The 12,528-nt window shown below is 44.0% G+C and overlaps 1 protein-coding gene across 1 annotated transcript in view; it reads left to right on the top strand.

The window, feature by feature from the left end:
- The window catches only part of LOC145401900 (uncharacterized), a 91,964-nt gene that overhangs the window by 20,391 nt on the left and 59,045 nt on the right, over positions 1-12,528 (top strand). Inside the window, exon 4 of the mRNA XM_080274006.1 lies at positions 2,469-2,613. Within this exon, the coding sequence (XP_080130132.1) occupies positions 2,469-2,613 (145 nt within the window). The remainder of the gene's footprint in view (positions 1-2,468; positions 2,614-12,528) is intronic.

Below are 12,528 nucleotides of genomic sequence, written 5' to 3'. Positions count from 1 at the left end.
CATCCTGGCAGCCCTGTTCACAGTAGCAGCATCAGTCAAAGACCAAGGGCCAAACTCTGGATCTACTGACCCCAAACTTTCCCTGTTCCAGTTAGACTCCTTACAGCCTGTCACTACTTTTTCTTCATCATTCATCACACTCTCTTCACCTGTGACATCTCTGTTTTCTTCCTTCATGTGTTTTGCCACCTTAGATACCTCAGTTTTCCATTCAACACCATTAAGGCTGTCCAGTAAATGCCATTGAGATTCAGATTTTGCCCTATATACTGTACTTCCATTCTAGCTCTATGCTTGGCAGCCAAGTATTCCTCTCTATTACCACCCCTTTTCCATCCGTGGAAAAGTCTTATTTTCTCCTTAACTGTGATTTTTACACTACCCTCATACATCTCACTGCCATGTTACCTTATGTCTTGGTTGGCCCCATGTCTATGCTCACACTGAATCAGTAACTCTGAAGAGATAGTTCTTGAAAGCTTTGTACTGCTCATTCACACTTTTGTCTATAGTTCCCTGTTTGGCCACCACTCATCTCGTAAAAAAAGGCATCTCTTACTGCTTGGTTATTGAGCTTCCACATTTTCTTTCTGGGCGCTTGGGTCATTTTCGTCACCATCTATTCCTTTAGTACCATGTCACATATCAGTAATCTGTGTTGCTTCACATTCTTCACACCTTATAATTTTGGCATTCTTCATTAACTTCCTATCAACCCTCGTGAGCAGGAAATAGTCAGTCTGGTTGCTGCAGTTTATTACCTCCAGGGTCATATTATAAGTGGCTTCTGCAGATTTCGTTCCATTTCTTCCATGGTGATTTATTCTGCAGAGGACACTTCAGTATCCTCTTGTATGTTACTAATGCAACCTTTATCAATGTAAAAGTACTTTAAATAACATTCAAGGGAATATTGAGGAGGAATATGCACAATAAATTTCTGTGAAAAAAGAACTATGAAGCTTGCTGTGTTACTTATAATACAGACCCCACGCTCATCTGTAATCAACCTATTCTTTCTTCTTAAAAAGCGTGTTGCACACAGTCTTGTTCATTGCCTTCCTGAACTCCAGTATCTTTTCCCCTTCTGCATTCTTTGTATCATAAATGCATCCCCCATGCACCTCTTCATATCCATGATCTACTCCATTCACATGATCGTTTAAATCCCCACACAAAACTACGATGTCATCATCCCCCATACCACCAGCTGCATGTACAGTTCACTCGCACTGTACTTGTGATCATAGTGCGCGAATCGTATAGTACACGAGTGACCCGAAATAATAACCATAAACTTTCAGTGCGCGAGTTTAGCCCACAGTGCGTAAGGCAGAGGCAAGGAGTGGCTCAAAACTGCTGTTTTCCCTGACAACGTGACCCCCCTCCCCACATGACATGCCCATTGTGGCTTAGAGGCTCGTGGGGAAGGTGCTCAAGAAGAGTCTACAGTAAGATCTCACCAGTAATGACAATAATGTTTTCGGCAATAATGGTAAGTTAGAATAGATACTTAATTTCTATAATAATGTTTGGATTCGCGTGAATAATGGTTATTTTGTGAATGCCGAGTTGTTATACTGTGCTGTACTGCAAATACATCCTTAAGAAGATGAGGAACGAAACAGACAAACAAGATGAGATGAAGGAAATTGCCGAAAATGTGAGCAGTAGCAAGGAGGAGATGGAGGATCCTCCCCTCACCACCTCCCCTGACTCACCCGCCGCTGTCCCCTCCACCACCTCAGCCCCACCTTATTCACGAACCGCCTTCCCCTCCACCTCCACAGCCCCATCTGACTCACCTGCTTCACCTTGCATACCTGCAACCCCCACCATAATGACTGTTGTTGCATTCTGGAAGAAATATATCATTCGACAGGCCGTAAATTTCTTTGTCAAAGCCTGGAATAATGCAACACTGGCAACCGTTAAACACGCATGGGGTGATGGGAGACTCTAAATGTGTTTCCGTGCCTCAGAACCCCTGCTATTTAAGTCCATCAGGCCTGTTGTCTACTGTTTTTAAGGTGATTGACCATAATTTTGTTATTTTAGCTGTATCTGTAGTATATGTCTTAAAAATTTTCCCTTTATTATATCTCTAAGGTTAAAAAAATCTCAATGTTTTAGGGGTCCCACACATATGTTATTTTTCCCTTAAGATTATGTATTCACAGTATGTAAAGTCACAGTGCGTGAGGTCGTGGACTGCCCATCCACTCCTGCACTATGCGAACGAACTGTATCACATCACCTCAAAATCAGCCCTTTTCTTCATCATCCAAGCCAGCCTGTGAAGCATATGGCAATATTACTGTGACCAGGAGTTTTCCAAAAAAGTGTTTGCAATTGGAGTATATAACAGTTTTCACACAAAAGTTAATTTTATTACAAGCCATTTTCAGTATCAAAGTTTTATCACATCTTTGAGCTGATGGGATTAGCGTGTTTTCATTTCTTCACAGGATGTGCCAGAGGGACCAAGCGAAATTGATGAAGGTGAGAAAAGTAATCCAGCAGCAGAAGCGAGAGTTCACATGACAGAGGAAAAAGAACGCAGCAGCAGCACGAGGAGGAGGAATGTCACTACTCCTGCTGTTGTTATCTCAGGTATGATTGAGAGGGGCTATGGTCTGTATTCTTGTCAGTAGGAGCCCCCACAAACTCCTGAAAGATACCAGTGTTTGCCAGATCACTAAATATCATGTGGTCACTACCTGCTCAGAGCTGGTTTATCTTCCTTTAAAAAATTCCTGTTGGGATTATTACTCACGCATAAAGCATTAAACGAGTATTATATTCATCGTAGATAACTTACTGATACTCTAATGAGATTTACGCTGAAAAGTTCTTCATAGAGTTTACTAAAAGCCTTGAAAGCTTATTGTGTGTGTTTGCATTCAGCACTTTTTTACCAAGTGTTATGAATCTCAGTTGCTGGAAAAACTTATCATACAGTATCCAAAGATTGTAATCTTTAATTTGGCAAATCCTGACATGATTCTGTCCATTACATACTTAATAATACAGTAATCTCTCCAAGATCCGACGTACTAGAGCCAAAGGCATGTCCGGGACTTGGTTTTGTCCGGGATTAGGGAAAAGTGCCCCAAGACAGGTACTTATAGACCCCAACCCAACCTAACTCTGAAAGCCACCTAAATAACTCCCTACCGGACATGCCCAGCACCTATTTAAGACCCTATTCACACAGATAAGGGACAGAAACCATAAAATAAATGAAAAGGAACCAGAGAATGAGAAATCAGAAGTGAGCATGGAAAATATTCAGCAGTGTACAGGGTACTGTACTTACAACACGTCTGTGACCGTTGCGAAGATTAACCCGCCTCCTGTATGGCTCTGACGATGGTGAAGGTGCACTTGAAGCCCGTACAATAATTCACTGCCACGCTGCACTTAATCCTTTGCACTGTGAGTTATAATTGTTTAATACTGCACATTCTCCTCTTACTTGCACCATGCCAGTTGCAACATGCCAGTGTTGCACTCTGCACTTAATCCTTTGCACTCTGAATTCTGATTTCTTGACACTGCACAGCACTGTAAATTCCCATGTGGTCTGATGGCGAGGTATCGCAGTTTATTCACTGTCCACCACAAAAGTGAGCACGTGGACAGCCATGGCGACGAGTGTGCAGTCATGACAGTAGGTAGGCGGGAAGTGGGGAGGATGCAGGAGTGCTTTAGCAGACATCACCGGAACTACGCACCAAAACACAGCTGTTTGTCACCACAGGGCAAATTTAGAGTAGGGATGAATACATACTGGCTTTTTTTCTTTTTTGGATTTTGATGTTTTTTGGACCCAAGCCCAAAATGTCCAGGACTTGGAGTGTCCGAGACTTGGGCATCCGGGTCTTAAAGGGATTTCTGTGTAAGAATTGTACGGCCAGAATCACGTGGGGCCGAGATCAGTCACCTAAACTTTTTAAGGCATGGTATTCCTCTTGCTTTGAGGAAATGTCTCATTTCTGCTGCAGTCCATTTTTCCACATCTGCTAAAGCACATTCATCCATGATTCACATGAAAGTTATCATTATGCAAGTCACTGTCTGTGTATAAACATCATCAGCGCTGCCTTGGGCCCCTGGCGACGGGCACACAAACTGCGCGGCACTACCTGTGAGAAAGCCTCTCCATATGTTAGAGCATGGTGAGTTCATAGGATCTTTGATTGTTTAAGTACCATATTTCCTTTATTTTTTATGTAAAATACAATTTCGTTAATTCCGTTACTGTTTTCCTCACAGATGTACATCCAACACCAAAAAAATATGACAGTGATCAATACTCAGGCAACATATTAATAATTGCATGTAGACTGTCCTTAAACTGAAATTGATGCACATAACAACCTTCCAGTTCTATTATATTTTGACAAATAAGCCATTTTTCTCCAGTATTATATGTAGCTAAATCAATAAATATCCCATTTTCAGTAAAGTAGCACAAAAATTGTATAATAGTGGGTAATTTAAGTTGATCACACTTTTGCATTTTACATTAAGTTACTTGGCGAGCAGTGGCATCTTTTTCCAGTTTGTGGGGGCTCCTACTGGGGGTGATCATAGCATGGTTGATAATGTGGCACTCTCTGGTAGTGAGGGCCAAGTCGACACAGAGTCAAATCCTGGTTTGGGCAAAGACTTTTCAGTGAGTCCCTCTCACATTGCCAAATTAGAATGAAGGCAACAGTTAAGCCCTCTGGTTCATAAAATCTCTTTTCAACAAAAGTAAGTCATCTGCAGGTATATATAATATGCACTGGTATGTCTATATTCTGATGGCCGACTTACACATGCAGACATGTATGGGCAGCTCCATTGTACAGTCCCTGTTCAAGCTGTGTGTTACTGGTCTTGAAGAACAACTGTTCCGTACGGCCAGGGAACACCCATTTCTGTCACTGGAGTGATGTTCTCCACCCAGCAAGTCATACTTAAGTATAGGTGTGGAATTCTTTGAACTCTTTTGGCAGCGTAGGGCCACATGTGCATGTGAAAATAGTGTTGTAGTAATGGTGTGTGTGAGTGAGCTTGTATACAGGTCATCCCCTGCTATGTAATGGGTTTATCATATTATTTATTGTATCGTTTATAAAAGCTCCAGCATGCTTGTATGTGCGACCTTCATCACCTAATGGCACCTCTCCACACTGCTTGGTCTCTAGCAGCCTCCCTGTTGAGCCCCTTCTCCCTGAGGTCACTCTCTATGACCTCATTCCAGGTCTTTTTTGGTCTGCTTCTCGCGGCCTTACCCCTGACGTTCACACTTTTCGCCTTCCTCTCCTAGTTGTCATCCTCCATCCTTCAGCATGCCCTGGCTATCTCAATATATCCCTCATCATCACAACACCAATACATTCAAGTCCTATCCTTCCTCTCAGCACTTCATTCACGATTCTAGCCCCCTGGGCCTCACATTCAAGGATGCATTACACATCCATTTAATAATTGTAATTTCTGTACCTTATGTCACATGAAAACAGATTGTATACCGAGAAATCACATACTGAGGTCGATTTAGCATGGGTTCAGTGGGGTTGGGGAGGGTGTCAAGGCCACGTAACTTAAAATCTCAAAATGTATTTCTGCCATGCACCTGAAATACTGTATGCCATAGGCTGGTCTGAGTCATCACCAAGGGTCTCTCTAAAGGCTGGGGGAGTGATGTGGTTTTCTGAGTTACAAATTTCAATGTTTCACACAAAAAAGCAATTGCTTCACTTAATATTGCACACTGCACTATCAGTTGTGCACTGCATTACCAGTCGAGCAGGGCAGTACTCCCAAGGTGGATAGAAAGCTGATGACAGGGAGCACAGAAGCTTCTGTTTCATCAGTCATTGGAACTGGCTCCTGACCATCCCCCTTTGCTGAACTTTTTCAGTGTTTCAGTAACACAGAGAGTAGGCCAGCATGCCCTCCAATAGAAGTTCCTCTAACTGTCATCATTAAACTATACGCACTACACTTCCTATTCAAAATTTTACTAAATGGCATCATTTCAGCAAGCCTCCGACTCCCCAGGGGGAGGGACCATCAAAGTCCCCACCATCTGCCCCTCTCACGGTGACGACCAAGTGAGCTGCCTGGAGCCACTGTCTGATTCACTTCTTCATTTCTGCAACATTCATGGCTTTTCTTCAAAATTTCCCTCTGTTGAACATCACCTCTCCTCTTCTAAACCTCACCTTCTCATCCTCACTGAGACTCAGCTGTCTGAGGCAACTGAAAGCAAATCCTTCTCTGTATCCTCCTACTTTCTCTGTACTCATTTCAAAGTCAAAGGTGGCTGTTGTGGATGTGTATGCAACGACATTTCTTGCTCTCGTGTTCTTGAACTTGAATCTTCTGAAGTCTCTACTTTCTGGCTTTGGCTATCCTGTCATTCTATGATTAAATATATCTGTGCCTTTTACTTATCCCCTAATTCTGCTGACTGTGAAAAATTCTTCGACTATCTTACTTCTATGATGGAACACATCCAATCAATTTCTTCTTTCTCTGGACTCTCCATCCTTAGTAATTTCAATGTTCACCACCACCTTTGGCTTTCCTCTCCTTTCACTGATCCACCTGGTGAACAAGCCTACATCTTTTCTGTCCTTAATGGCCTGGAGCATCTTGTGCAACACCTTACTTGTATCCCTGATTGCCTTGGAGAGAATTCCAACATACTTGACCTTTTTCTTATCTCAAATCCTTCTTCTCATGCTGTTAATCTTTTCTTTCGTTTGGGCTCCTCCAATCACCACTTTACCATCTTAACCTGTCCTATTACTCCAGCCAGGGCCCAGACACGCTTGCCCCCGAACATGTGATTGAAAAGACGAAGCGAAGCGGTTTGGGCTGCTTCAGTATTCGAGTCTGAACATTGGATGAACCTCTGAGCCTCATTTCTTCTTGACAATCACATGTTTTGGGGCAAGTGTGTCTGGACCTTAAGGCTTGTGGACCCTCCCAAGAAATGGTGGCTATGGCACTTTGGAGCTGCTGATTGGGAGGCCCTCATGCAATACTTTGATTTTTCCTCATATAATTATTGCGTCCATGGCCAAAAACCATCTGAGGGTCCTTTGCGCATTATACAGGTTATTATCTTGGGCATGGAACCGTACATTGCATTCTCATATCCTGTGACCAGTGTAATAAAACCTTGGCTTAATTATGCTTGTTCTAATGCTGTCCACAACTAGGAGAAGGCCTAGAAAAGTTATTGGAGCCAAGCCACCCCTGAATCTCATCTCCTGTCTGTTTCATCCCAGAATCATGCTAAGTATGTTCTTCGCTCTGCTAGAAATAACTTCATTTGTACTAAATGCTCTAAACTTTCCAGCTCAGAGTCTTTCTGCTCCTGGTACCTTGGCAAAAACCTTTCTAACAACTTTACCTCGTCATCCTTCTCTCCTCTTTTCCACTCTGATGGCTCTGTCGCTATTTCTTCTACTGATAAAGCAGTAAGGACCAGATACAGTAGAAAGAATATCTTGAAAGCCTGATGATTTTTTTTTTTAAATAACAGAACAGAGGAAGGAAAAAAGAAATTAATAAAAAAAAAATTAATCCTTACACCCGATTACTGGTGTCCTCTGTTCATAAAATATCTGTAACAGTTAGACTTGAATAGCAGTGGGTTGAAGTTTGGAAGGAAACAACTCTGGGGAAGCGAATTCCGGAGAGATGCAGTTCGGGGAATGAAAGAATTCTGATAGGCAGAAGTTCTGCAGTATGGCTAAGTAACATTCCAGTCATGAGCGCTACCAGATGCCCGTGTAGCACAAGAGAAGGCATGGAGAGGTGGCACCATGGACGCAACTTCGTCTGAGCATTTGCCATAAAAATATCTGTAAAATAATGCAAGGGAGGCAACATTCCTTCTTACTTGTAAAAGAGGTAGTTTATTTGTAATGGCAGGGTTGTTAATAATTCTAACAGCTTTGTTCTGAATTTTGTCTAGTTGTTTTAATGCAACCTCTCCACATCCATTCCACAAGGGTGAGCAATATTCAAGCTGAGAGTGCACATGACTCTTATAAATTATAGCTAACTGCTTGTCAGTGAAGAAGTTACTGACTCTGTACAATAATCCAAGTTTCTTTGAGGTGGTTTTATCCATTGATCTAACATGAGAAATCCAGCTGTGGGCATTGTTAAGTGAGGTGCCGAGAATTTGAATACTTTTGGAGATGGGAATATTAGTAGCACTGAAGGTAATGTACGAATCTGGAAATATCTGTCTACTAATAAATTGTATATATATAGTTTTACTAGTATTAAATGAGACAAGGTTGGTTTGTCCCCTTTCACTGATTGTAGATAGGTCTTGATTTATGGAGATGGCTGTACTGAGTTGAGAGGTAGAGATATTAGACTTTGTAAATGAGTGTCTGAATGTGAATGAACTATGTAGTGTTGAGTCATCTGCATATAAGTGGATGGGATTGTAGATGACAGATAAGAGATCATTAACCCGCCGCGTCCCGTCGACGTATGGGTACGTTGCAACATTTTGCATTTGCCAGTCCTGGCGACTTACCGGTACATCACGCAATTGCAAGGTGCGTAATTTGCACATTTTTCAAATTTCGCGCTTGATTTTCGGTACGTAGGGTCGCTCGACCTTCCCCTACCTGCCACCAGGTGGGGACACTCGGTGACCCCGCGCGACCCGCGCTCACCCGCGGCTCGGTCACTCACCTGTTAGCAACGGTCCTGCTCAGACATGGTGAAGAGAGGTCTCTCAGAGGACGAAATTCAAGCCGCTCTGGATGCCTTTACAGGCGACAGTGATTCCCACTGGACGATGAGGTTGTAGACAAAGATTATGTGCAGCCAGAGGAGGAGGAAACCACCAGCAGTGATGAGGAAGTCCTGTCCCCCAGGAAGCGGCAGTACGTGACTTACTGTGCTGCTAGAGAGGGGCAGCCGGCCAAAAAACAACGTGGAACATCCTCTGCCCAGCCCCAACTTGATGTGAAGCCTGAATTTGAGGACGAGGACGGAGCTGTGGGACGTGCTGCCACATGGTACGGACATGAGGTGATAACTCATCGTGGCCCCGAGCGCACACCACATCGGACGAGCAGGTATAGGCCTAGTCTTTTGTTTGAGGAGGTAGGAAGTGCCGTGGAAGGAGTGGGGAGTGAAAGGGAAAGTGCAGGGAGGTGTATGGAAAGTGAGAGTGGCGGGAGTGAGTCATCGCTCTCCCGTGGTGGTGTGAGGCGGCGGGGTGTATCACGTGGGCGAGTGAGGGTGCATCCTGAATCACGTGGGGTTGTGATGGAGGGGGATGGTGGGGAGGAACCACTCCCCAGCACGTCTTATGCTCCTCAATATTCCCTAACACGTGGGCGAGTGAGGGTGCGTGAAAAATCACGTGGTGTTGTGATGGAGGGGGAAGGTGGGGAGGAACCACTCCCCAGCAAATTTATGCTCCCCAATATTCCCGAACTTCATCCCCACAGCCCCCTAACGTTCCTCAAGGGCGTAAGGGTAAGGGAAAGGGAAAGGGTAAAGGCTGAGGGAAGAGGAGTGCGAGTGGGGAAGCCCTCAGCACTCTTTCTCCCCAACCTCCCCCACCAGCATCTCCTCCCCACCCAGACGAAGGCGCTGATGGGGACGATGAGGACGAGGGATTTGTGGGATGGAATTTGGAGGATGGGAGTGATTTTTCTCCCCTCATTCACCCCTTCACTGAGCAGGGGCACGCTGGCTGCATTGCTTCCGGAATTAACCCTAATTCCACCAGGCTGGATTTTTTCCACCTGTTTTTTAGTGAGGCTTTCGTGGAGCAGATAGTTGACCAAACCAACCGTTTTGCAAGCAGCCAGCTCCGTGAGAGTGAAAGATTGGGAACAAGGAGCAAGCATTCTATCATATATGATTCCTGTCTCCGTTTCAGAAATGTTCTTATTTTTTGCCCTGGTCCTTTTGATGGGTATTATATGAAAGAACAGAATTCCGGCCTACTGGACAAGGGACCCTATTATGCTGACACCAATATTTGGCCAAGTCATGAGCCGTAATTGCTTCCAACAAATTCTAAGTCGCCTCCACTTTTACGATGCTGATGATCCTGCAAATGCGAACGACACAGATAAGATGAGGCGAATTAGGTTGGTCTTTGATCACCTGAGGCAAACATTTCGTTCGTCATTTTATCCCTATAGAGACCTCGTCATAGACGAGAGTCTCGTGTTGTGGAGAGGCAATATTTCATTTAGGCAGTATATACCCAGCAAAAGGCACCGTTTTGGGTTCAAGATCTTTGTTATGTGTGACTGTAGGACTGGTTATGTGCAAGACATAGTCTTGTACGCCGGTGCACAGACAGACATAATAGAAGATCGGAGTATTGGACTGTCGGGAGCAGTGGTAAAGACAGTGATAGAAGACTACCTTCATCGTGGTCACGTCCTCTACCTGGACAATTGGTACACTAACCCTCTTCTTGCTCGTTATCTACACATGCATGAAACGGGAATCTGTGGTACCGTGAAGGTGAACTGGCATCACATGGTCAAGGTAGGACGGAAACTTAACAGGAATGAGGTTGTCTTCTTCAAGGCCAAAAACATACTTGCAACTGTGTGGAACCATATTAGAGAAGTAAGCCTCTTGTCCATGGTTCACCGCCCCTTGATGCACCGTACAGATTCCATGGATTTCCGGAGCGAGAACAGGCGGCACATTTGGAAACCTGAGTGTGTCCTAGATTATAACATAAACATGCGCCTGGTGGACCAGTCAGACTCCATGAAATCGACGGTCGAGTGTGCCAGGACCACAATGAAGTGGTATAAGAAACTGTTCTTTCACTTGCTGGATATCACTGCTCTGAATTGCCACCACCTGCACGCCATGACAACAGGAGTTCAGGTAACCTTTGAAGGGTTTGTGAGGGAGCTCACAAGAGAGATGTTTGCACGGTATGCTGTTGAAAGGCCCCAACATCGCACCCGCACTGCCCCTATTGCCCAAACTCCCCTGAGAATATGCGGCCGTCATTTCCCCACTCCTATCCCTCCCCAGCCAAATAGATCTAGGCCCCAACGCAGGTGTCATGTGTGTAGCAATTCCCGGGTGAGACTCACCACTCAGAGAAAAGACACCCGCTATGAGTGCGTCGAGTGTGACATGAGTCTCTGTATTCACCCATGTTTCAGCGAGTATCACACCTTGATGCAGGTCTAATATGGTGTATTACCAGGTATTCTGGTTGGTTGCTTTACCAGCTAGGTGAGATTAAATGATTCTGCAAACAGCTTGCGTTCTAGACCAGCATCGTCAGTCCTGGCAGAATGCAATAACCATTCAACATTATGTATGTTAAAATCACCCATTCAGCCCATTCAACATTATGTATGTTAAAATCACCCATTCAGCCCATTCAGCATTATGTATGTTAAAATCACCCATTCAGCCCATTCAACATTATGTATGTTAAAATCACCCATTCAGCCCATTCAACATTATGTATGTTAAAATCACCCATTCAGCCCATTCAACATTATGTATGTTAAAATGGGAATAGAAAGAGCAGAGTTGCTGTAAACATGATTGGTTTGGGGGATGTGCAGAGTAGGAATGCATTGACAGGAAACGTGACACTTGCACAGGTGAAGAACATTGTGAAGCGGCTGAAAAATGGGAAAGCAGCTGGGGTTGATGAGGTGTATGCAGAGATGATTAAGTGTAGTGGAGAGAGCAGAATGAAGTGCTTGTTGGAGATATGTAAGAAGGCATGGATGACTGAAACTGTCCCAGGAGAGTGGAAAAAGGCTGTGATTGTACCCATGTACAAAAATAAAGGTGAGCGAAGTGAGTGCAAGAATAATCGTGAGATAATTTTATTGAGTGTGGTGGGGAAGGTATATGAATAATTATTACAGAGAAAGTAAGAGAGATATCAGAAGTCCTAGTGAGTGATGAACAGGGTAGCTTTCGGAGTGGCAGAGGATGAGTGGATCAAATATTTGCAGTAAGACAGATAGTGGAAAAGGCTTGTGAGGACCATACGGTGTTCATGGCATTCATGGATCTGGAGAAAGCATATGACAAAGTAGACAGAGAAGGATTGTGGTAGGTTTTGTGCATGTATGGTGTATGGTAGATGGTAAGCTGCTAGGTACCGTCAAGAGTTTTTATGATGGTAGTGAAGCACGTGTAAGTGTAATTGGGCATCGAAGCGAATGGTTTACGATTGGTGTGGGTATGCAACAAGGTTGTGTGATGTCCCCATGGTTGTTCAATATGTATATGGATGGGGTGATGTGAAAACACAAGTAATGGAGAGAGGGATGGCATTGGTAATGAATGGTGATGGATGCAATATCTCAAATTTGTTGTTTGCAGATGATGCAGTACTACTTGCAAATACCAGACGAGAACTTGGTAGATTAGTGTTGTGTTTTGCTGATGTCTGTGAGCGTCGTGCCTTGAGAGTAAACGTAGAAGAAAGTAAAGTGATGGTTATTGAGAGATAAGGTTACTCCCAGT

Source organism: Coenobita brevimanus, chromosome 57 (assembly GCF_032717465.1).
Source record: "Coenobita brevimanus isolate Jiangsu-jjx chromosome 57, ASM3271746v2, whole genome shotgun sequence".
In the NCBI taxonomy this organism is placed as follows: Eukaryota; Metazoa; Arthropoda; class Malacostraca; order Decapoda; family Coenobitidae; genus Coenobita; species Coenobita brevimanus.
The sequence above is the reverse complement of the archived record's forward strand: the minus strand, read 5'-3'. Positions and strand labels throughout refer to the sequence as shown.